We start from the raw sequence: 24,398 nt of genomic DNA on the forward strand, positions 1-24,398 counted from the left end.
AAATGGATAAATATTAACATAATCTAGAGGACCAATTGTATTGTCCATATATAACATCCAAAATGGATATAGTCAATCCATCATACTCACACAGTATCAAAAATCTCAGAAGTGTAGATATTTATGTAGATATATCAGGGCACGCCTATATTTCTCTTACGTCCTCCGACAGTCGCTGCCGCCTCTAAGTCATCACTGTTGGGTATTGACTTCCGCTCCGCAGGAGTAGCTAGGCATAAAGACTTAGTCAAAAGAACAAAGGCATTTGCATATACACACCCATGGGGGCTGTCCCATCTGGTCAATACCCCCCTGCAGTGACCACTCCCAACTCAGTTTTAATCTGCCTAGCGTCAGGAGTAGTTAGGCTTCCCTGTGCTGGGGCTGCAGTCTCAGCCTATCTAATCTTTTATTTGATTTTCTTTTGAAAATGTCAGTTTTTTTTTTCTTACTTTACTAGCTGTTTATTTTGTCAGCTTTAGTTTTAGTCGACTCTTCGGAAGAAGATGGATTTGTGCAGTGCTGGGATTCGGACTGGCCACCCTGGATCTCCAGGGCAGAGGGTCAGATGGACCCCCCCAGCCCGCCATCGAGCGTTCAGCTATGGTTCGCCCTGGCATTATGAACGACCCATCCCTGTTCGCAGCAGGGATGCAGCCGTGAGGTGGCTACCTCACTGGACGCATCTGCGATACTGCAGTGCAATGTCCCTGGCTAACGGCGTTCCCTGTCAGATGAGGACAGAGGCTCCCCACGCCATCTGGTACAGGTAAGTACTTCTATGTGGGGCCTCTGTCTGGGGTGGCAGTCTGTGTTGCTGTGTGTTCCCCATGTCTGTGCCTGTGTGACTCCCTGATGTGGTCCCTGCGGGGATCGCTTGTCTCCTTCCCTATGTCACCTCAGTGTTTGTGGGGGTGCAGACTGTGTGTGGCGACCGCAGCGGGTGAATCCGCGGGGTCCGCCATTTTAAGTATGGGCAGGCATGTATAGCTTCTTTATGGGCAATATTACATGCTGGTTTTGGCGCCATCCGCCGCCATTTTGCGGTAGCCGAACGATCGTTCTGACCGCATGTTCGGTGGCCATTTTGGCGGAGCCTTCCAATGCAATCCTATGGGGCAGCCATTTTCCCTGGATCATGCAGCCTATAAGTTCAGCCTACTTTAGCAGCACTTCCTTTTCCTCTGATACAGGACTGTGGTGGCAACACTCTGCGGAGCTCTGCAGGTTATCGCTCTCAATATCTTTCTGTATTGTCGCTTCTGGCTCAGTTTTTTCTTCTCCTGTTTGGGGGTCTTTGTCACTGTACTCCGCAGCGATCTTAAAGGGACAGTTCATACTTATTGCACTGTTGTTTTGTCACCTTGGGCAATGGAGTCTCAGGACAGCAAATTCCCCCCAGCTCTAGTGGGGGTCCCCAGTTCTCCTGTGGCCCCTCTAAGACCTGATTTGGCCGCTGTAGTGGCGACCTTGGTGTCAAACATGGAAATGCTGATGGCTGAACGTGCTGCTAAAAAGAGGCCCAGATTGTCTCTCCTCTGATTCGGATGGTGATATGGCTGCTGCTGCTGCTGCGAGCGTGCCCTTTTCAGGGTCCCGCTCATCCTTGGACCCTCTGAGGTCTGAGGGGGAGGCAGAGGTGGAGGGGGTTGATACCTCCTCCCCGGGGTCGCCTGAAGAGCGGGCGACCATGGATGAATTAATTGTTTCTGTAAAGGAAACACTACATTTGGAAGATGAGCCCAGTCCTCCGGGCATTGTGTCCTCATTTGGGACGCACAGGACCTGCAAGTCGGCACAGGTTTTTCCCTGCCCGCCTGAGTTTCATTACACTGTTAATGAAATGTGGCGCACTTTAAAACGTCCATTCCTGGTGCCTAGTCGGTTCAAATTGCTTTATCCCTTTGCACAGGCTACGGAATCACGATGGTGTGTGCCCCCACAGTGGATCACACTGTGGCCATGTTAAACAAGGCTACCTTGATTCCTACGGAGGATTCCCCGGTTTTCCGGGATCCTACGGACCAGCGGTTGGAGTCTCTAGGATGCGCCTCGGATGCGTTAGCGGCCCCTTGGCATCAGTATCGTCTGATGTATGCCTTTCCTCCGATTCGGTTACGATCCAGGTTCCTCCGCAGGTTGGCTTCGGAACCGCACCTGGTGATTCTGGTGGTGTCGGCCTGGCCACGCTGGTCCTAGTACGCCGACGTTGTTCACCTGGCAGTGGCGCCTCCTTGGCGACTACCACTGCGGGAAGATCTATCTCAGGGACCGATCTTCCATCCTGCTTTACAGTTGCTGGCTTTGACGGCCTGGCTGTTGAGACCCAGGTCCTGAGGGACAGGAGTCTCTCCCCTGAGGTTATCCCTACTCTAATCAAGGCTAGGAAAACCTCATCTGGTAAAATCTATTACCGTACCTGGAAAGCTTATTTCGCCTGGTGTGAGTCCAGGGGGTTCTCCCCTCGCTCTTACTCGGTGTCGAGAGTGTTGGCTTTCCTCCAGTCTGGAGTGGACCAGCGCCTGGCGCTGGCCACGATAAAGGGCCAGGTGTCTGCACTGGCTATCCTTTTCCAACGCCCTGTAGTGTCTCATTCCTTGATTCGCACCTTCATTCAAGGTGTGCGACATTTGGCTCCTCCCAGGAAGGAGCCTTTACCTCCATGGGACTTGAACTTGGTTCTGTCCGTGTTACAGCGTGCTCCCTTTGAAAACATCCGGGAGATATTGTTGCCTCTGCTGTCCTAAAAAGGTTGTTTTTTTAGTGGCGATCACTTCGGCTCGCAGAGTGTCGGAGCAGGCGGTGTTGTCTTGTCGCTCTCCTTACTTGATAATTCACAAGGATAAGGTGGTTTTGCGACCACCCCCGTCCTTTCTTCCCAAGGTGATCACTGATTCCACCTTTAATGAGGACATTGTCCTGCCTTCGCTTTGTACGAAGCCTAACCATCCGAAGGAGGTTGCTTTGCATTCCTTGGATGTTGTCAGGGCGATCAGGGTTTACCTGTCGTCTCCGGACTCCTTTCGGAAGACGGATTCCCTCTTTGTCCTTCCTGAGGGACCTCGGAAGGGCATGGCTGCGTCTGCAGCGACTATTGCCAAATGGATCAGACAGACCATTGAGCAGGCTTATGCTTTGAAGGAACGGGTTCTACCCTTCCCTGTTAAGGCGCACTATACCAGATCTTTGAGTGCGTCCTGGGCCTATTGGCATCGGGCCTCGTGGCCCAGGGGTGCAAGGCTGCGACTTGGTCGTTGGTGCACACTTTTTCAAAATTCTACAAGTAGATGTTCTGGCATCAGCTGATGCCTCCTTTGACCGCAAGGTTCTCAGTGCGGCAGTGCCATGAAGGACCCTTATTTTTTTTGTGGGTCCCTGGCTGTTGGTATTTGCTTTCCTGGGCTGTTGCTCCTGTTGAGCATTGTTTTCTGTTGCCCAGCAGGTGCTCTTACTGTCATGTAAGGTTTCTTTCTCTGATGTGGGTACTGCGTTGCCTTTTTCTATGGTTGTCTCCCACCCCTCATGTCTATACTGCTTTGGGACATCCCAACAGTGATGACTTGGAGGCGGCGGCGACTGTCGGAGGACGTAAGAGAAAACGGAATTTTTGTAAAATCTTACCTGTAAAATTCCTTTGAGTCCTCCGACAGTCGCTGCCCCCGCCCCTCTTTGGGGTTTCTTATTACCTACTGCTATGCTACCAAACTGAGTTGGGAGTGGTCACTGCAGGGGGGTATTGGCCAGATGGGACAGCCCCCATGGGTGTGTATATGCAAATGCCTTTGTTCTTTTGACTAAGTCTTTATGCCTATCTACTCCTGCGGAGCGGAAGTCAATACCCAACAGTGATGACTTAGAGGCGGCGGTGACTGTCGGAGGACTCAGAGAAAGGAATTTTACAGGTAAGATTTTACAAAAATTCAGTTTTTCTAAGGCGGTCATAGGGTACTCAGGCTCATTCACATGGTATATTGTTTAACTGCGCTTCAGCACACACAATGTATGATATAACGAACTGAGACGCACAGATTGGGTTATTATTATACATTTGATTTTACAAGTTTTACGTTTACAGTGGCAGCTAGTGCATTAAAAGGATGCACAGAGTGACATGTTTTACATGATTTTATCTACATGATTTTATTTACTATTTATTCATGATTTGAGTAGATATATTTATTTCTTTTATACCTTACACTGATTTATATATCTATATTTTAGCGCCGGGCGGGTGGTTGACGTTTTTTAGCATCGGTTACCTTTTAAAATATTGTTTAACTGGTCATATGGCAAACACTAAGTATAAGTGCATATATCGTATGATTCCCAAGGTATGCACTCTGAGGGAGAGGATGGGCTGCTCAAGAGGGTCACAATATGAGGGGCCATCCTGGAGAGACAAGGCAAAACAAAAAACTAGATGTAGATGGTGGTTGTATTGAGGGCAGATTAGATTAGCAGTGATGGCGAACCTTGGCACTCCAGATGTTTTGGAACTACATTTCCTATGATGCTCATGCACTCTGCAGTGTAGATGAGCATCATGGGAAATGTAGTTCCAAAACATATGGCGTGCCAAGGTTCGCCATCACTGGATTAGAGTATCCATGTAGTTAAAAAAAAAAAAAAAAGGGGGGGACTTACTTGAAGAGCCTAAACAGGAACCCTCAGCCCTTGATCATCTGCTGCAATGACTGAAGATAGTCTACTCTACTGCAGCTGATGATCCAGCGCTGGTGGTTCCTGCCTAGGCTCTCGCCTTGTCTCTCCATGATGGCTCCTCATATACTGTGACCCTCGTGAGCAGCCTGTCCTCTCCCTCAGAGTGCATTCCTTGGAAATCATATAATATGCACTTATACTTAGTTTGCCATATGAGCAGTTAAACAATATACCATGTGAATGAGCCTGAGTATCCTATGCCTGCTTTAAAAAATATATAGGTGTATCCTGATATCATGTCTACAGAAATATCTACACTTCTGAGATTTAATTGAGTGTAGAGAAATGTTCTTGGGCAGCATATAAAATATATACTATAGTTAAGGTATATAAGTAATAAAATAGCGCCACGTCCTTCTCACGCCGCCCCCCCCCCGCACTAATTTAACACAAATTGAATCAGTATACAGAGGTTTACTTCTTCTGAGAGATATTAAAAGAACACTCTACTACCACCATGACCATTTCAAATCGCTGAAGTGGTCATGGTGGTTAGAGTCAAACACTGCACAAGCTGGGATATTTACAGTTATGTGCAGGGGGATACTTGCACCCCTAGCACATATGATTTAGGCAGCCAGGAAATGTCATGTCCTTATTCATACATGTATGAACAAGGACATGACATATGACAAAACACAACTGGTTATTAAAAAACATATTGCAACAATTTACACACGCTAATGCACATACCTTTTTCTACTTATTTTGCAGACTGCTGCCGGTTACTGCTGGCGGCTACTGTTGGTGCGGTTACTGCTGACAGTTACTGCTGTTGGGTAATGCTGGTCATGATGTTGGGTACTGCTGGAGGAAGCAGCAGCTGCAATAGAGAGCAGAGCCGCTGCTTCCTGTATGGCTCCTGTCACAGGCGGAGTGCATTTCATATCACTGTGACGGAGCTGGAACTATACAGGAAGCAGCAGCTCTGTCACTGACCGCAGACATCCTAAGTCTCCTGCGGCAGCCAGGGGAATGTACGGCACTTGCAGCCTAGTGCGTGCCTATCCAATGCAGCTTCACCAGTGCGTGCCTATCCAATGCAGCCTGATCAGTGCATGCCTATCCAATGCAGCCTGATCAGTGCATGTCCATCCAATGCAGCCTGAACAGTGTCCATCCAATGCAGCCTCATCAGTGTCCATCCAACGTAGCCTACCAGTGCGTGCCCATCCAATGCAGTCTGCAATGGAGAGGAGAGCCGCTGGATTAAACACAGCGGGGATCTCCCGCTTACCCGGCGACCGCTGTCATACAAAGTCCTGCCTCCTGGACCGGCTCCTATGACAGTCACCATTGTGCTGTCTATCATAGGAGCCGGTTCAGGAAGTGGGGGTTAGTAAGACAGCGGCTGCTGGGTAAGCAGGAGATCCCGATCTGCTTTTAATCCGGCAGCACTCCCCCTCCCCTCTGAGGCAACCTCTGCCTACAGTTAGTTGGAAGCCGCTGTGGCTGTGCCCCAACTCCTCTTCCTTCCTCCCCAGCAAAAAAAATAAAAATTGTCAGGGGGCAGTGGGCCACATTGCCTGCGGTTCCGGGCCGCAGGTTGGACATGCCTGGTCTAGAATCAAGATCATATTCAACAATTCTCACACCCTATACTGGATTTGTAACTATATTGCTTACATTTTTTTTACAGTCTGAATGTTTCACCTTTTTTTAAATGTTGTTTATACCTATTTTCTAATAAAATGTATTGATTTTATGCTGCTACTACTTACTTACCATATCTGTTTGGTGCCGTGCCTAAACAAAATCCCTGTGGGGGCCCCCATGCCTTCTTTCTCTGAATGTCTTAATGTAATAAAACTGAACTTGCAGTACGTCTTTTGTTGAAACTTTGTCTACAACATACAGGGCCTTCTCTGCAATAAGAGCCATTCTGTCAGCAAAGATTTTGTAAGTACAGTCAGGTCCATAAATATTGGGACAGCGACACAATTCTAATCTTTTTGGCTCTACACACCACCACAATGGATTTGAAATGAAACCAACAAGATGTGCTTTAACTGCAGACTTTCAGCTTTAATTTTGAGGGTATTTACATCCAAATCAGGGGAACGGTGTAGGAATTGCAACAGTTTGTATATGTGCCTCCCACTTTTTAAGGGAACAAAAGTAATGGGACAATTGGCTGCTCAGCTGTTCCAGGGCCAGGTGTGTGTTATTTCCTCATTATCCCATTAATAAGGAGCAGATACAAGGTCCAGTGTTCATTTCAAGTGTGCTATTTGCATTTGGAATCTGTTGCTGTCAACTCTCAATATGAGATCCAAAGAGCTGTCACTATCAGTGAAGCAAGCCATCATTAGGCTGAAAAAACAAAGCAAACCCATCCGAGAGATAGCAAAAACATTAGGTGTGGCCAAATCGACTGTTTGGAACATCCTTAAAAAGAGAGAACGCACCGGTGAGCTCAGCAACACCAAAAGACCCGGAAGACCACAGTCCACAATCAAGAGAAGACTTCACCAGAGTGAATATAGAGGGTTCACCACAAGATGTAAACCATTGGTGAGCCTCAAAAACAGGAAGGCCAGATTAGAGTTTGCCAAACATATAAAAAAGCCTTCACAGTTCTGGAACAACATCATGGAACAACATCATATGGACAGATGAGACCAAGATCAACTTGTACCAGAGTGATGGGAAGAGAAGAGTATGGAGAAGGAAAGGAACTGCTCATGATCAAAAGCATACCACCTCATCAGTGAAGCATGGTGGTGGTAGTGTCATGGCGTGGGCATGTATGGCTGCCAATAGAACTCGTTCTCTTGTATTTATTGATGATGTGACTGCTGACAAAAGCAGCAGGATGAATTCTGAAGTGTTTCGGGCAATATTATCTGCTCATATTCAGCCAAATGCTTCAGAACTCATTGGACGGCGCTTCACAGTGCTGATGGACAATGACCCGAAGCATACTGCGAAAGCAACCAAAGAGGTTTTTAAGGGAATGAAGTGGAATGTTATGCAATGGCCAAGTCAATCACCTGACCCGAATGCGATTTGAGCATGCATTTCACTTGCCGAAGACAGAACTGAAGGGAAAATGCCCCAAGAACAAGCAGGAACTGAAGACAGTTGCAGTAGAGGCCTGGCAGAGCATCACCAAGGATGAAACCCAGCATCTGGTGATGTCTATGCGTTCCAGACTTCAGGCTGTAATTGACTGCAAAGGATTTGCAACCAAGTATTTTGATTTATGATTTTTAATCTGTCCCATTACTTCCTGTCCCTTTTAAAAAGTGGGAGGCACATATACAAACTGTTATAATTCCTACACAGTTCGCCTGATTTGGATGTAAATACCCTCAAATTAAAGCTGGAAGTCTGCAGTTAAAGCACATCTTGTTTGTTTAATTTCAAATCCATTGTGGTGTTGAGAGCGAAAAAGATTAGAATTGTCGATGTCCCAATATTTATGGACCTGACTGTATTGTTTATAACTTTTGTTTTTTTCCATTTTATCCTTTCTTTAACTTTATTGCTATCACAAGGGGGCTAACAAGCCTCCTAGGTGATAACATTGGCAGTTACCAACTTACCACAGGTCTCCTTTTTATGGTGACATTAGTGGTCTGTTTGAGGATCAATGCCCTCCCTGCCCTCTATAGCAGCTACTTAAGACAGATCCTGCTTGATTAGCTGCTTCCCTGTTTACAGTGCCCAGGTATCCTAGCTCTGAATATGGAAGTGACCTAATGCATGTCATTTCTGGATTAATTAGTTGCGGGGGGGGGGGGGGGGGGGGATCACAGAATGTATCTTCTGAGGTCCATGTTACAACACTTTACCATGGCCTATCGCTTCCCAGAGGAATTGGAAGAGACTGGAAACCACTTGGGCCCCTTTCACACATACTGTCCATTCAGTTCATCAGTTCAGGCACGTCCAATATGTATCAGTTTTTCATCCGTTTTTACATAGAGATGCATTGATTTTCCATTTTTCATCCGTCAACGTATGGATGAAAAATGGACAAACGGACCTATGTGTGAAAGGGGCCTTAGTGTCTCTAGTGGGGATGGGGATGTGGGTCACCTTCAGCTTCTTAAAACAAATTGGTCAGCTTTAGAACTGCCTAGCTCACTTTTTTACCTGAAAGCCCATCACCAAAAATTCAAATCCATTATTTTAATACCATTAATGCAGTGCTTTCTTTACTTTTTGAAACCAGGATGTTTTTTAAATGTACATTTTGGTAGATAAGGGGTTAATAAAAACAGCCACATTGCTGTATGTTTTTCATATTTGCTGGGGTTCAGCTTTAAAAATAATTTTGTTCCTTAAGGATAGTTGAGTGCAGTGAATTAACTTTTTAATTCCTTTTCTATAGTTTTCTTATTGAACAAAGAAATGGATTCAGACGCGCACCAAAGAAACCAGAAGAAATTGAAACTGAGCTAAAGAACAGCCATGAGACCCCAAGTCCAAGTAATTTTACTCCTCCTCCTATCGCAGAACCAGTTTACCCTGCTCGTAGCCATATAGTGAAGCAACTTTACAAGCCTTTTCTATTTACTGTTGGGGTATGTATTTTAGTTGATGTTTTACTTTATATTGCTATAGAACTAGATGTGCCATTAAAAGCCGTATTTTGCAGGGGAACTTGGTCACTTCCCCTTTTTGTTATGAAGGTTTGAGTGTGTTATGCATGAGTGGTTGGTTTTAAAGTAAAATTCTGGGATATTATAATCTTTACTGAGTTGCACTAATCCATGATTACACAGTTGTCCATGATTAATGAAAAAATGATGAAAGATAAATCTATATGTGATGAAATAGTGGAAGTCCTTGACTAAAAATGACCACCATCCACCACCTTGAAATTGTGATTCCCTAGTGACCCCCGCCACCACCAAAAGTCAAATTTCTCGCTTACCAGCTCTTATTGACATTTTCATACAGGTCAATAACGCTTGTGGCTTAACACCCAGCCCCAGGGCCCCTACAGCGTTTTAGAGATAGATCTTGCGATTCACACATCGATCTTCCTGATGGTAATGTCATACAGTTGTCCCAAAATACAAAAGGCTCCACATAACGCAAAATCTTTAACACCCCATTTAATAAGCCATCAAAGATCGCACTTGCATAATATCATTATTGCCTAAAAACGGGAGCGCTGGCCGACACATATATAGTAGCCCTGGACGAAGTCAACGTGGGGCAGAGCAATTTGCTGACATAGCCACGATCTTGAGTCCCAAAAAGATGGGTGGCTGTATATGTGCCAGCTGTATATTGTACCTGCAAGAAAGAGAAATAGAAATGTATTCAAGAAAATTTGCCTTTTGCCCCAGAAAAAATATTTCACAGGTTTATTTTTTTACATGTGTTAACATATTTTGTATTCTGAGCCCAAGCTCAACAGGTAGAAGAAAAACCCAGTGATCTACCTTTTGTAATAAAACTTATCAGAAAAAATCAATGCAAAGGATCTAAAGTGTATCATAGTGCCCATTGGTAGAACCTCCAGGAAAGAAGTACCAGACAAGCTAATGGGGAAGAGCAAGGACCTGCAAGGAGTAGTCAAGGCGTTAGTGATGTGTCTGGGGCAAATCCTACAGGAATACCAGCTGTTGATGGTGCGAACGAAGAAAGCAATGGTCTGCACTGTACAGAGACACATCAGAGCTATATGGAATGTCAGAGATATAAGCCAGGGTAACTGAAGAACTGTGGCAGGAAATTCAATCCACCATCATTGAAAAAACCCTTGAACACAAACCATACAGCAAAAAAAAAGATGGTAGTGGCTGTCAGATTACAACCTCAGAATGAATAGCCAAGCAAAAAAACATCAGAAACAGAGGGATGCAATGAGATTGAACAAGGATTACCAAGGGGCAATCGGTAAAGACAATGAAGTTGACTGCCTCCAGAATTGCAAAGAGCTGGAAGAGGACAAAGACATCACCATTCAAGCAAGGGAAAGAATGGTCTAACCAACAATGTGTAAAGGACACAAAGTGATAATATACATAAGAGCTCTATGCCATAAGTGAGGTGGAGTGACGTGGCCCCTCAGGAAGGTGGGGAATGGGAACTGGAAATAAACCTGGCCATTTCTAGAGAAGAATTCACATGGGTGACGAGCCAACTGGTGGCCCCGGACTGGCCATGCCGATCTTGGTACATCGGTGTGATTGGTCACCGACATCCCTTGGAGACTGCCTCTCAGGGAGGACCTGCTATCCCTAGGGCTGATCTTCCATCCTGCTTTACAGTTGCTGGCTTTGACGGCTTGGCTGTTGAAAGCCAGGTGCTGAAGGATAGAGGTTTGCCTGGGTTGGTGATTCTGACACTGCTGAAGTCTAGGAAAGTCTACCTCCTAGAATGATTTAGCATTTGTACGTGGAAAGTGTACAGTTCGTGGTGTGAGTCAATCGGTGTTCACCTTCGTTCTTTTTTGGTATCTTGGATTTTGACCTTCCTTCAATGAGGTGTTGAGCAGAAATTCACCTTGAGTACCATCAAGGGCCTGGTGTCTGCCGTGGCGGTCTACTTGCAGCGACCCCCTAGCCAAGCATTCATTGGTGCGTACTTTTAATTCAAGGGGTTTGACACCTGTCTCCTCTACCGTCGTGCAATTTGAAATTGGTGCTCTGTTTTCCATAAGCCTCCCTTTTGAAAATATTTAGGAGATAACCCCTGCTTACGCTGTCTTGGAAGGTAGCTTTTTTTTCTTTTTGGTGGCCATCACACTTGCAGGGTGTCGGACAGAACTGGTAGTGTTCTCTTGTCATACCTCCTATCTGGTGGTTCTTCGTCCATGCCTGTCGTTCCTACCAAAGGTGTTCTCTGACTTCCATTTGAATGAAAACATTGTGTTGCCTTCCCTGTGTCCCAGGCCCACTTATCCCAGGAAATTTGCGTTGCATGCCCTGGATGTGGTTAGATTGTGGCTGCCAGATACACCCGAATCGCCCACAAAGTCTTTTCAGAGATCAGACTGTTTGTGATTTACAGACGAGCCAAAAAAAGGGCTGTCTGCTTCTTCTGGGACCATTTCAAGATGAATCAGACAGACTGTGACTCAGGCCTATTCTATCAAGGGTCAGATTCCTCCTTTCTCTTTAATGACACACTTCACTCGGGCGCTTAATGCTTATTGGGCTTTCCATTATCGGGCGTCTGTGGCGCAGGTTTGCAAGGCAGCCACTTTGTCGTCAGTGCACAATATTTACTAAATTCTACAAAATGGACGTCTTGGCATCTGCTGATGCTTCCTTTTGTCGACAAGGTTTTGCAGGCTGCTGTTTGACGGGTCTGTTCCTTCTTTGGGGGTGTATTTGTTCAGGTTGAGTTACAGTTGTTTGTGTTTTTTTTTTTTTTTTTTTTTTTTTTTTGAGCTCCTGTTACCTGGTTGGCTCTTGTATTTTTAGCTAGTGTTTAGGATTTGTTGTCCCATCTCTTCCCCCAATTTGATGCAGTGTGCGGCGTATGGTCTGAGCACAGACAGGCTGACCCCCATAGCTTCAACCTCTGCATCAATGCTGGCAGCACTCATATGTCTATTTCCCAAAGACAACCTCTGTATATGACACTGAGCACGTGCACTCAACGTCTTTGGTCAACCATGGCGAGGCCTGTTCTGAGTGGAGAAATACACAAGGCGCCTCCTAAGTGCAGCATTGACTGTTTATTGTGACCTGAGTGGAAGCTGTCCTGTTAAACCACTGTATGGTCTTGGCCACCGTGCTGCGGCTAAATTTCAGGGTCTTGGCAATCTTATAGCCTAGACCATCTTTATGTAAAACAATTCTTCTTTTTCTTTCTTTTTAAGATCCTCAAAGAGTACTTTGCCATGAGGTGCCATGTTGAACTTCCTGTGAACAGTATGAGTGGGAACAATAACACAAATAATTTAACACACCTGCTCCCTATTCACACCTGAGACCTTGTAACACTATCGAGTCACATGACACCAGGGAGGGAAAATGGCTAATTGGGCCCAATTTGGACATTTCCACTTAGGGGTGTACTCACTTTTGTTGCCAGCGGGTTAGCCATTAATGGCTGTGTGTTGAGTTATTTTGAGGGGACAGCAAATTTACACTGTTATACAAGCTGTACACTCACTACTTTTACATTGTAGCAAAGTGTCAAAAAAAAAAAAAAACCACATATGTCCAGTTCATCCTGAAAAGCATTATGGAGCAATCAAGTGGGGTCTCCCAGCTTTGAGAGAAATGTGATTTTTTTTTTTTTTTTTTTTTCCAGGGTGAAATTCTCTCTCTTCCTTAGACCAGTGGTCTCCAAACTGTGGACCAGGGGCCGAATGTAGCTCTTTGCTGGCCTTTTATCTAGTCCTCTGGGCACTATTCTGCTCACTGACACCACAACAAGGCGCACCATTCCTTCCGCTAACACAGACAGTGGGGAGATTTTCCTTCTACTTGCACCAGTGCACCACTATTCTGTCCACTGACACCAGCAATGGGGCATATTTCCTCTCACAATTGGGCACTACTCCTCCCACTAATGTCAATGATGGGGCACTATTCCTGCTTCTTTTGACTACAGCACTATGTAATTTTTTTTTTTTTTTTTTTTTTCATTCCCTTTGTTCCCTCTGTTTTAGATGCATAAGAGCCAGGAGGAGAAGCAGCAACAGAGCACTGAGTTTACCAGTAAAAGGCTGTGCAGGGGAGGCATGTCAGGACAAGCCTGATCATTGGAGGAGAGCATATGGCATTCGTAGCGTAGCTAGAGAACTGACCACGGTGCGTGGTCAGTTTTTATTTGGAAACCAGAGGGACTGACAGGAACACCAGGGATTTCACACAAAGGAATAAATACAAAGAGAACAGGATACTTTCTCATACAAGTACATGGTACAGCAGGCACATATCAGGAATATTAAATGTGGTAACAAACTCTTTAAATACATACATGACCGCTGAGCACAGCACAGCTAGACAACCAGTCAGCCAGCTATAACAGTATTACTAAACTGTACCAATGACACGCTGAGGGGACAGGTCACCCAAAACAGCTGATCATTTAGAATGCCGGCAGAGTAGAAGCCATCTTCTTTGACAGTTGTGCATGGGCCTTCACAAATAAATGATCCTTGCTTATCATGCAGCTTAAAGCGGTTGTAAACCCTATGAAAAAAAAAATAAAAAAAAAAAACCTGCAAGTCAAAGGCATAATGAGCTAGTATGCATCGCATACTAGCCCATTATGTGTAACTTACCTTAAAACGAAGCCCCGACACGGACCCCCGGACATCGATGCGGGCGCTGCCATGATCCCTCGTCGTCTCTTCCGGGTTCGGCGGCTCCGGCGCGCTGATTGGCCGGAAGAGACGGCTCCAGCGCGCTGATTGGCCGGAGCCGCGATGACGTCACTCCCGCGCATGCGCGCGGGAGTGATTTTTCCGGCAAGCTCCCGGCAACTTAATTGAAGGTCCCCCCGGACCTTCAGGGCGCATGCGCCGCTCGCGCGAGCGGCTGCATGCACTGTAAATATCTCCTAAACCGTGCCGGTTTAGGAGATATTATTTGTGCCTACAGGTAAGCCTTATTATAGGCTTACCTGTAGGTAAAAGTGTCAAAAAGCGGGATACAACCGCTTTAAGAGGCAGGATTCCCCCAGAATCTCTCATTCCTTCTGTGTACCTGTGCACCATTCAAGTAAAGAGCCACACTGTTTAACTGCTTTTTACATTTGTTTGTTTTAAATACATTTTAAAATATAAGAACGCTTTTCTTGGTTTTATACCATTCTTACCTTCTCTCAGCTTTCTGACTTCCCAGCATTAATGTGCATTGTATAAACAGTGTACTGTAAGAGAAGTATGAGGAGACCCAAATATAGCTAACTTCTGTAAAAATAAATGTACATTTCTTCTAATAAAGACATACTAGGAGAGAACTGCAAGAATGTTTGTTAGGATTTTTGATTTAAGTTTCTGTTGTAATTATGTATACAATTTTACATATTATGCTGAATATGACTGATCAGTTTTCAGGTTGCTCTTTTGGAATTGCGGCCATTTGGCAGTATGAATCCTTGAAAAGCCGTATGAAATATTACCTTGACGATATTCGAGCAGATTGGCTAGAAAAGATAAGGCCTCAAAAACATGGAGACTTCAGGAAACAGGTAAAGTGGATCCCTCTCTAAAGAGAAACTAGGCCTCATCTTCAAATAACTTTTTATTTTTTCCGTGGATAGTGTTATGCCTTAAGAGTCTAAAGGCCCGTACACACGTACCGATCTGCCGATTGTAGGCTTGTTAGTATGATGCCTCCGACAGCCGACAGCGCACATTCGGCCGAAAAGAATCTGTCATGCAAGCTTTAAAATTTTTGTATGCCGACACCAGAGCGGCCGATTGTTCGCCAGTTAGTACAGATTTCGGCCGACAGACCGCAGATTTGCAAGACTGGGCATGCTCAGAAAAGAAAAACACAGGGAAAGTTAACCATTACATTACATGACATCACTTCTGCAGTCGGCTGTAGTCGGCAGACAAAATTCTTGTGCAGTCTTTTGCACTTTTCAACAGACACCGACAGCCCTGGACAAAAGACGGCCGATCTGTCGGCCGACGATCGGTACGTGTGTACGGGCCTTTAGTGAAGACAAGAAGTTTGGTTTTATATTTTTCAAATGTGTGCTGGTGTGTTTTATAACAGTTTAGATTCAGAGCTTTTTGAACTGTGTGTGTTGGCCAGAGTGATGTCCATCTCTCATCATAGGACCTAGGTCTGTGATCGAGCTATAGAGGTTGTCTGGATGAAAGGTAATCTAACTGAACATGAGATGCGTTTTTCAGAAGTCAATATTTTATTGGTTGACTTGAAAGGAGATTTATGGTTGTTTTTAAGATAAGGGAGAACAATCCAGGTTTGGTGGAGAGTTCAAAGTGGGTAATGTGTGAATCCTAACATTTAAATTGGGGAGGAGTATAGGTAAAATGTAGATATTTGGTAGGACTCGGTGGTCAAACCAAGGCTGTATATGTTATTGCATTACATGGACCCCTATTTTATGTTCTTCTATTGCTGTAATAAACCAATCTAATAGCTGGGTAAACAGAGTATAAGTCCTCTTGCACACTGGTCATTATTAAAACGCCAGTAGAAAGCTGTAGAAGGAGTTTTTCAACTTTTTTGCAGTAGCGTGTTTTTTTTCAGCTGTAGCATTTTTTAGCAAAACTATACTCTACAAAAGCTTATGGCTCAAAAACACTGATGGATACCGAATAGCCACAGTTTTCAATGTCCTTTGGCGCTTTTTTAGCGTTTTTAACCCCTTGGAGCCCAAGCCTTTTTCTGGCATATGTTGCTTACAAGTTAAAATCAGTATTTTTTGCTGAAACATCAGTATTTTTTTATCAGAGACTCTATAAATAAGAGAGAATATGACCCTGTTCACACTGGGGCAACGCTACTTGCCGGGACGACCGCACAGGTCGCGGTGCGCAGCTCGCACCGCGACCTCGGAGCGGCCGGCACGGACTTCATATCATTGAAGTCAATGCAGGTCGCTCCGGGTCGCCCCAAAGAAGCTCCGGACCCTTTTTCTAAGTCGGAGCGACTTGTGTCGCTCCTATTAGAACGGGTCCACAGCTTCTCTATGGCAGGCGACCTGTCAGGCGACCAGGTCGCCTTACAGGTCGCCCCAGTGTGAACAGGTCTAAAAAATAAAATGGCGATCGTTGCAATATTTTATGTCACTGTATTTGCGCAGCAGTCTTTCAAATGCAATTTTTTGGGAAGATATACACTTTCATGATTAAAAAAAAAAAAAAAACTTTTAAAGTTAGCCAATTTTTTTGTAATAATGTAAAAGATGTTACACCGAGTAAATGGCTACCTAACATGTCATGCTTTAAAATTCCACACACTCGTGGAATGGAGACAAACTTCGGTACTTAAAAATCTACATAGACGACACTTTTTAAACAATTTTTAACGGTTACCTGTTTAGAGTTAGAGGAGGTCTTGTGCTAGAATTATTGCTCTCGCTCCAACGATCACGGTGATACCTCACGTGTGGTTGGAACACTGTTTTTTCATATGTGAGCACTTGTATATGCATTCGCTTCTGCGCGTGAGCAAGGAGGGACGGGGCGCTTTAATTTAATTTTATTTATTTATTTTTTTTTACACTTTTCATTTACATTTTTTTTTTTTTTTTTAACACTTTTATTGCTGTGTCAAGGAATGTAAACATGTCTTGTAACAGGTGCTCTTTTTGGAGGGATCTGGGGCCCCCTTAAAAGAATTCAAAATGCCAAGTTTGGCTGTTTTTTGAATGCTTGTCGTGTTTTGTATGTGTTGGTTTTTTTTTTTTCCTTTAAATTTGGCGCTTCTAAGGCTCCAGTACCCGGAAGTGATGTAATGACATAGCTTCCCGGTTTTTACATCGGAGACCCAATCGGAGCCTAATTCGGCTATGTTTGGGTCTTTGGACAGCCGCATCAGTTTTCATTACAAGAAAGCCGACCGTCGGCTCTGAACAACGGTACCAGGTTGATGCCTCTAGCTTCAGGCATCACCCCGTTCAACCCCCTGAAGCTGAGGCCGCATATTTGCATTCCATCTGCGCTAAGAAGTTAAGCTTTTATCAGAGTTAGAGCGTTTTTACAGCTGAAAAACACCTCTCAAAACCCAGATTATTTTTTTTTTCCAGGCAGAAAACGCCCCTGTCAAAAACTGCTGATAACAGCCTATGTGTGCAAGGACAGATAGGATAACACGCTGGGGAGTTTACTGGCTGCAGAAAAAAAAAACGCCTGATACCAAAAACAGCAGCTGTTAAAATGTCCAGTGTGCATGAGGCCTGCCAGATTTTTAAGTCTGCTAAAGTTTTGACACTGGGTTGGGATGGGTTGAGTTGTGTGTTTGGTTTTTTTTTTTTTTGACCCCATATTATTTTGTATGGCTTCGGAGCATAAGCATTTGCAATGTGTGTGGTAAAGGTAGTCTTGAAACTTGTTGAGAAATGGTGGGAGTGCATTCATTTTTCAGCATAATGTTTCTGAACTAGTAGCGTGGGAGTCTATGCTAGTTTAAATAGTTTTTTTGCAAAGATGCATTCAGTTGAGTCCTCTAAAAGTTGGTTCTCAACTCCGGTCCTCGGGGCCCACTAACTGGCCAGGTTTGCAAGATGACTAAATTACATCACAGGTGATCTCATTTGCTGCTCAGTGATTGCAGTATTCTAGTCTGCATCTCCCCAAGTTAATACTTAATAATGAGCTAGTATGCATCGCATACTAGCCCATTATGAAATGCTTACCTTAGAACAAAGCCCCACAGCGCTGCCTGCTCACCGCTGACACAGCCGACCATCTTCTCCCATCTTCGTGTCCTCCGGCCATCTGATTAGACAGAGCTGTGATGACGTCACTCACTGCACAGGGCTCTTAAGGAACAGCACGGGCGGCCGTTACTTTGGAGCGCATGCGGCAGTGATGTCACTGGCTGCATGGAAAGTAAACGGTGCATGTTTAGGAGATATTTACAGTACCTATAGGTAAGCCTTAACACAGGCTTACCTGTAGGTACAAGTTACAGAGGAAGCTTTACTTCCTCTTTAAAGACCAGGACATTTTGTTTTTGCATTACGTCACTGCTTTACTTTACCTTTAAAAAAAAATCGTGCGGTCGTGCAACACCGTACCCAAATAAAATTTGCACTTTTTTTTTTTTTTGGCGCTATAAACAAAGACCGACAAATTTTGAAGGAAAAAAAAAAATCCCAATGAGCGTATATTGATTGGTTTACGGGAGCTTTATAGCATCTACAAACTACGGGATCTATTTTATGGATATTTATTTTATTTATTTTTAATAGTAAAAGCAGTGATCAGAAACTTGTAGCGGTATTGCAGTGGACAATCTGACTCATTGCAGGAACCAGTGACACTAATACAGTGATCAGTGCTAAAAATATGTACTGTCACTGTACTAAAGACACTGGCTGGGAAGGGGTTAAACCTCTAGGGCGATCAAAGGGTTAAATGTGTGATTCTAGTTCCTTCCTTGCAGAAACACAGAATCCATGCCTTTCCCCCCTGTCGGAACCGGGATCTGCCTTGTTTACACAGGAAGATCCCTGTTCTGTTGTGTTTACTGGCGATCGGCGGTTGCTGGAGAACATCAAGTGCCCTACACCCTCAGATTGGCTGTGTGTATGTATGTATGTGTGTATGTGTATGTGTATGTATGTATGTATGTGTATATATATATATATATATATATATATATATATATAATGTGCTCCTGCATACTGCTGCCACCTGTAGCAGTAAAACTGCTATAGGGCGGTCGCTAAGTGATTATTGCTGTCATATATCCTTTTTTCTAATTTTCGCATTTGTTACACTTTAATTCAAATGACAGTATGTGTGGTATAAATAAAATGTCTGTTTACTTGAGCGATGTTAAAATTCAATAAAAAAAAAAAAAATATATATATATATATATATAAATATATTTTTTTTTTTTCAGCTTAAAAACACTCATCCGTGTTATCTTATGGCCTCATGCACACACACAGACGTTTTGCAGCTGTAAGTGGCATAGGCGTTTTCAAGTTGCAAAAAAAAACCCGGGGCCAGTGCGTTCTGAGGACCAGTGTTAGAGCTGTAAAAACTTCTGACGCTGCTTAATGTTGCTTATACAGCTTTAAGCCACGTTATACATTTTTTTTTTTTTTTTTCATTTTGTTTTTATGTGAAAATCATTGGTTCCCTATGGGAGCCCATTGATTTGAATGGAAGTCGCATCACAAGTCGGATCAGGATGATCCGACTTGTGGTGCGACTTGCTCTCTAAGGACGGGGAACTAAACGCCAAAATGGGGAAAAAAAACGGCGTGGAGTCCCCCGTCCCCCCCCCCCCCCCAAAATCCGTACCAGACCCTTATCCTAGCATGCAGGTCAGGAAAGGGGAGGGGACCAGCGAGCGCCCCCACCCCCCCTCCTGGACCATACCAGGCCACACGCCCTCAACAAAGTACCTTGTCCCTATGTTGAGGACAAGGGCATCTTCCCGACAACCCTAAGCGGTAGTTGTGGGGGCGTCTGCAGGAAGGGGGCTTATCGAAATCTGGATGACCCCTGTAACAAGGGGGCCCCCAGATCCTGGACCTCCTCCCTATGTGAATGAGTATGGGGTACATTGTACCCCATACTCATTCACCCCAAAAAAGGCAGTGTAGTGTAAATAATGACAAGAGACGGTTTTGAGAAGTCCTTTTATTAAAAAATCTCCCTTCGGTCCTCCTCCCGACGATGTCTCCCGTGATTATGCTGACTCCACTCTTTGCAGCTTCTTATATAGCCATGGGGGCGTGGCCTCCCAGTGACTTTACCCGGAGACCCCACCCACTTATGTCCTCATTAAACGTCAGATGACATAAGGGGACGGGGTTTCTGGGTGATGTCACCGGGAGGCCACGCCCCCATGGCTATATAAGAAGCTGCAAAGAGCGGAGCCGGCATAATCACAGGAGACATCGTCTGAGGAGGACCGGAGGAAGATTTTTAATAAAAGACTTATCAAAACCATCTCTTGTCGTTATATACACTACACTGCCCTTTTTGGGGTGAACGGGTAGGGGTGCAATGTACCCCATACTTGTTCACATAGGGGGGGGCCCCCTTGTTACAGGGGGCGTCCAGATTCGGATAAGCCCCCCTGCCTGCAGACCCCCACAACCACCTCCCAGGGTTGTTTGGGAAGAGGCCCTTGTGCTCATCAACATGGGGACAAGGTGCTTTGGGGTGTTGAGGGCTTGTGGCCTGGTATGGTCCAGGAGGGGCTGGGGCCACTTGCTCATCCCCTTTCCTGACCTGCCGGGCTGCATGCTGGTATGTATTTTAGGGGGGGACCCCATGCCGTTTTATTTTCGGCGTGGGGCTCCCCTCAAAATTCATGCCAGACCTGAAGGGCCTGATTTGGAACCTGGGGGGGGGGGGACCCTCACACCGGATTTTTTTTCCCATTTTGGCGTGGAGTTCCCCTCCAGGATCCTCAAAGAGTAAGTTGCATTATCCTGATTCGACTTGTGATGTGACTTCCATTCAAATCAATGGGCTGAAAGCCGTATCAAAGACGGCTCATAGGCAACCATTGATTTTGAATGGAGGCAGAAAAACGCTGCTAAAAGCCAACGTAGCCAAACGTGTACTAACACTAATGGAAAAAGCTACTAAAAGCACGTTTTTATGTCTGCTTTTTCCGGGTATTGGCATTGGCCTCTGCAGCTCGTTTTTTCTAACACCCTGTGTGCATGAGGCCTTATAGGTAAGCCAACCTTCTATTACCTACTAAGGAGAGCTGAACGATTTAATTGTTAACTAATTGCTATCTTGATTCACAGCATGTCCTCGATTCTTAGTGCCGGTTCACACTTGTGCGGTTTGCGAGATCGCATGTAATTCGGAGCGCACTGCTCCTTCATTACATGCGATCTTATGTGCGGATGCGAGTTCAGCCATACACTTTGTATGGCTGAATTCGCAGCGCATCCGCAGCAAACTGGCACATGAGGCTTTTTTTGAGCAGCATCAGAATCGGATCGAACAGTGGTTCACACTTGTGCGATCCGATTCTGTGCGAACTTGCAGATCGCACTGCGATATGCGATCGCAACTGGGGGTGTCGTTAACTTTTAATTGACACCCCCTGCATATCGTATATGGCAGTGTGAACTGCCAGATGTGCGGATGCGATGCGGGATCACGCTGCATATTCGCAGCGTTCCCGCATCGCACAAGTGTGAACCGGCACTTACAGAGCCGTTCTCTGCTCACTCACGGCTGTCAAAAAAAAATGCCCCAGCAAATGTTTATCAACATTAAGGCTGCTAGATAACTATAAACACAATGCTTTACAATGTATCATTTCGTTCTTTTAGAATTTAGATTAAAGGAATGAACTTCCCATCTGTAAGTTAGGGCAGTTTAAGGCTACATGTACACTGGACGTTTTAAAAAGTCCTTTGAACACTGGAATTTAACAGCTATGTAAAGGACGTTTAAAACGTCCGTTGTGTCGCGTTTGCAGCCGCGTTTAGCGGCATTTAGCGGGCGTTTGTGCTCAGATCCGTTTTTAGAGGTCCAAAAATCATTCCCCTTTTTAAACAGTAAAAAATGCAAGCGCTAAACGCGGGTGGTCGCGTTTTGCGTTTGAAATGCCGGTAAACACACGTTCTGAACATCCTGCACGCAAATAATTGCTTTCCAAAAAACCACACTGAACTCAACTGCCTCTAAATGACTGTAAACAACTCCGTGTACATGGACAGATAAGATAACAGAGGAGGGTTCAGGGGCTTCTGAAAAAAACGCCCAACTGCTCCTAAACGTCCGTTTACAAGTAGCAGTGTACATGGGGCCTTGCATCTTAACCACTTGCCGACCGCCCGCCGCAGCTGGCACGGCTGCGCGAATCGATGTAGGGGTACGTCGGTTTACGGGAGTGGCGCTGGGGGGGCGCGCGCTCCTGCCCCCACTAAGCAGCCAGGATGCCTATCCACGGGCCCGGCGGCAGCACTTGCCACTGGGCACCCACGATCTCTCCCTGCTGAGATGACAGCTGTTGTAAACACAGCTGACTGTTCTCTCTGAAATGAGCACAGAGTGCTTGTGATCCTTCTATATAGGGTCACAGGTCTGTATGATAATTTCACAAGTCCCTCCCCCCACAGTTAGTTAGAAATCACTCCCCTAGGCTCACAATTTACCCTTTGATCACCCCTAGGTTAACCCCTTCCCTGTCAGTGTCATTATTACAGTAACAGTGCATATTTTTAGCACTGATACTGTAGTAATGTCACTGGTCCCCCCAAAAGTGTCAAAAATGTCAGTTAGGGGTCCGATCTGTCCGCTGCAATGTTACAGTCCCGCTAAAAATCGCGGATCGCCACCATTACTAGTAAAAAAATAAATAAATAAAAATGACATAAATCTTCCCCCTAGTTTAAATAGGGGGGTAAATACTGCGCTTCAGTGATAATTAATAGATCTATATCAATAAATATTCAAATGGTGAGTGAGTAAATCCAATATCCATAAATCGGTGAATACAATTATAGGATCAATATATAAATATATGACATATATATGTAATATGGTTCCTGTGCTATCGTGGATTCTTCCTGTTACCCTGATGCTGCACCACGGGAACTGATGCTATTAAACAGTTGTAGATACTATTAATTTAAGGGGGGTTGTGGTGCGCTTCAAAGTACTGTATTTAAAATGTGTTAAAGTGCTTGTGTGTGGTTTTCAAAAAATGGATAAATATTGTTGCAAAAATAAAAGTGTGCTATTTGCTAATTCCAAATATTTGCAATATATCTTTGATTCTTATACATATAATTTGCTTATGTGAATATTGTTCCCAATAAAATTATACAAGGTGAAATAGTGCTTCTTATAGGTGCTTTTTAAAGGTGCTCTGTGCGTCTAGTACTGATCACAATAAAAATATAAATACTCAACAAATCATAAAAACAATGTATCAAATCTGTGCAGATTGCTAAATACACGTATCCTAAAATTTCCAATCAAAACGATGCATACAATCGATCTTCAATAAAAAAGGCTGCATCAAATAGTTTGATATAAAGGAATAATTATATGAAAAATGTATAAAAAAAACAGTATTATAAATAACGGTGATTAAATGATGTGACTTCTTTTCCTCCACCTTGTGCTGTGATTACACTTCTAGGTGTACTAAATTCTCACCTCAATTTAGAGGATAATACGCCTGTATTATGTATCAGGATAGGTGGTGGTTCCTTATCCTCCTTTGTTCCAGCGGGGTGTCTCTTAGCAACGGACCTTTCCAGGGGAATCCTATATTCCTTCCCGATCTCGTATTATCAGTGAGACTCCTTAAATGACTTCTTTAGGGTACGATCTCCTCGTGTGTATCTCCTCCTTAGGGCTCATTAAATGATGGGGCCATCATGGTGCAGTATTATAGACTTTTATTATACAATAACGTAGCGAACTTGCATGTAAAAACTCCTTTTTCCAGTATCCAAATTCAAAACAACGCTGTGGGAGCTCTGTCCCGTGTCGCACGTCACTTCCGGGTTCCCGGAAGTGACTGCACAGATTTGATACATTGTTTTTATGATTTGTTGAGTATTTATATTTTTTATTGTGATAAGCACTAGACACACAGAGCACCTATAAGAAGCACTATTTCACCTTTTCACCTTGTATAATTTTATTGGGAACAATATTCACATAAGCAAATTATATGTATAGGAACCAAAGATATATTACAAATATTTGCAATTAGCAAATAGCACACTTTTTTGCAACAATATTTATCAACTTTTTGAAAACCACACACAAGCACTTTAACACATTTTAAATACTTTGAAGCGCGCCACAACCCCCCTTAAATTAATATATAAATATAAATTGTATAACGCGTAGGGCAGACCGAGCACCGGACGTGACGTTACGGGACACGGAGGAGTCCCGCAGCTTACAAGCCGACCTCAGCTTTTTAAACTGTGAGTTACTACTTTTTTCTTATTAATGAAAACTGTGAAATACTACACAATGTGGACCCTTATTACTTTGAGGCACGAGGAAAGACTGGATTACTAGTCTGAGGCAGCTCCCAGACGAGAAGAATATACCACCCCATATTGAATCCATTTAAACCTAGGAG

General features: G+C 44.4%; 1 protein-coding gene across 1 annotated transcript in view; it reads left to right on the forward strand.

The window, feature by feature from the left end:
- PARL (presenilin associated rhomboid like) overlaps nucleotides 1-24,398 on the forward strand; it is a 118,563-nt gene that overhangs the window by 25,742 nt on the left and 68,423 nt on the right. Inside the window, exons 3-4 of the mRNA XM_082247396.1 lie at nucleotides 9,062-9,254; nucleotides 14,701-14,841. Coding sequence (XP_082103522.1) covers nucleotides 9,062-9,254; nucleotides 14,701-14,841 — 334 coding nt within the window. The remainder of the gene's footprint in view (nucleotides 1-9,061; nucleotides 9,255-14,700; nucleotides 14,842-24,398) is intronic.

Source organism: Pelophylax lessonae, assembly GCF_965119305.1.
Source record: "Pelophylax lessonae genome assembly, chromosome: 2".
Lineage (NCBI taxonomy): Eukaryota > Metazoa > Chordata > Amphibia > Anura > Ranidae > Pelophylax > Pelophylax lessonae.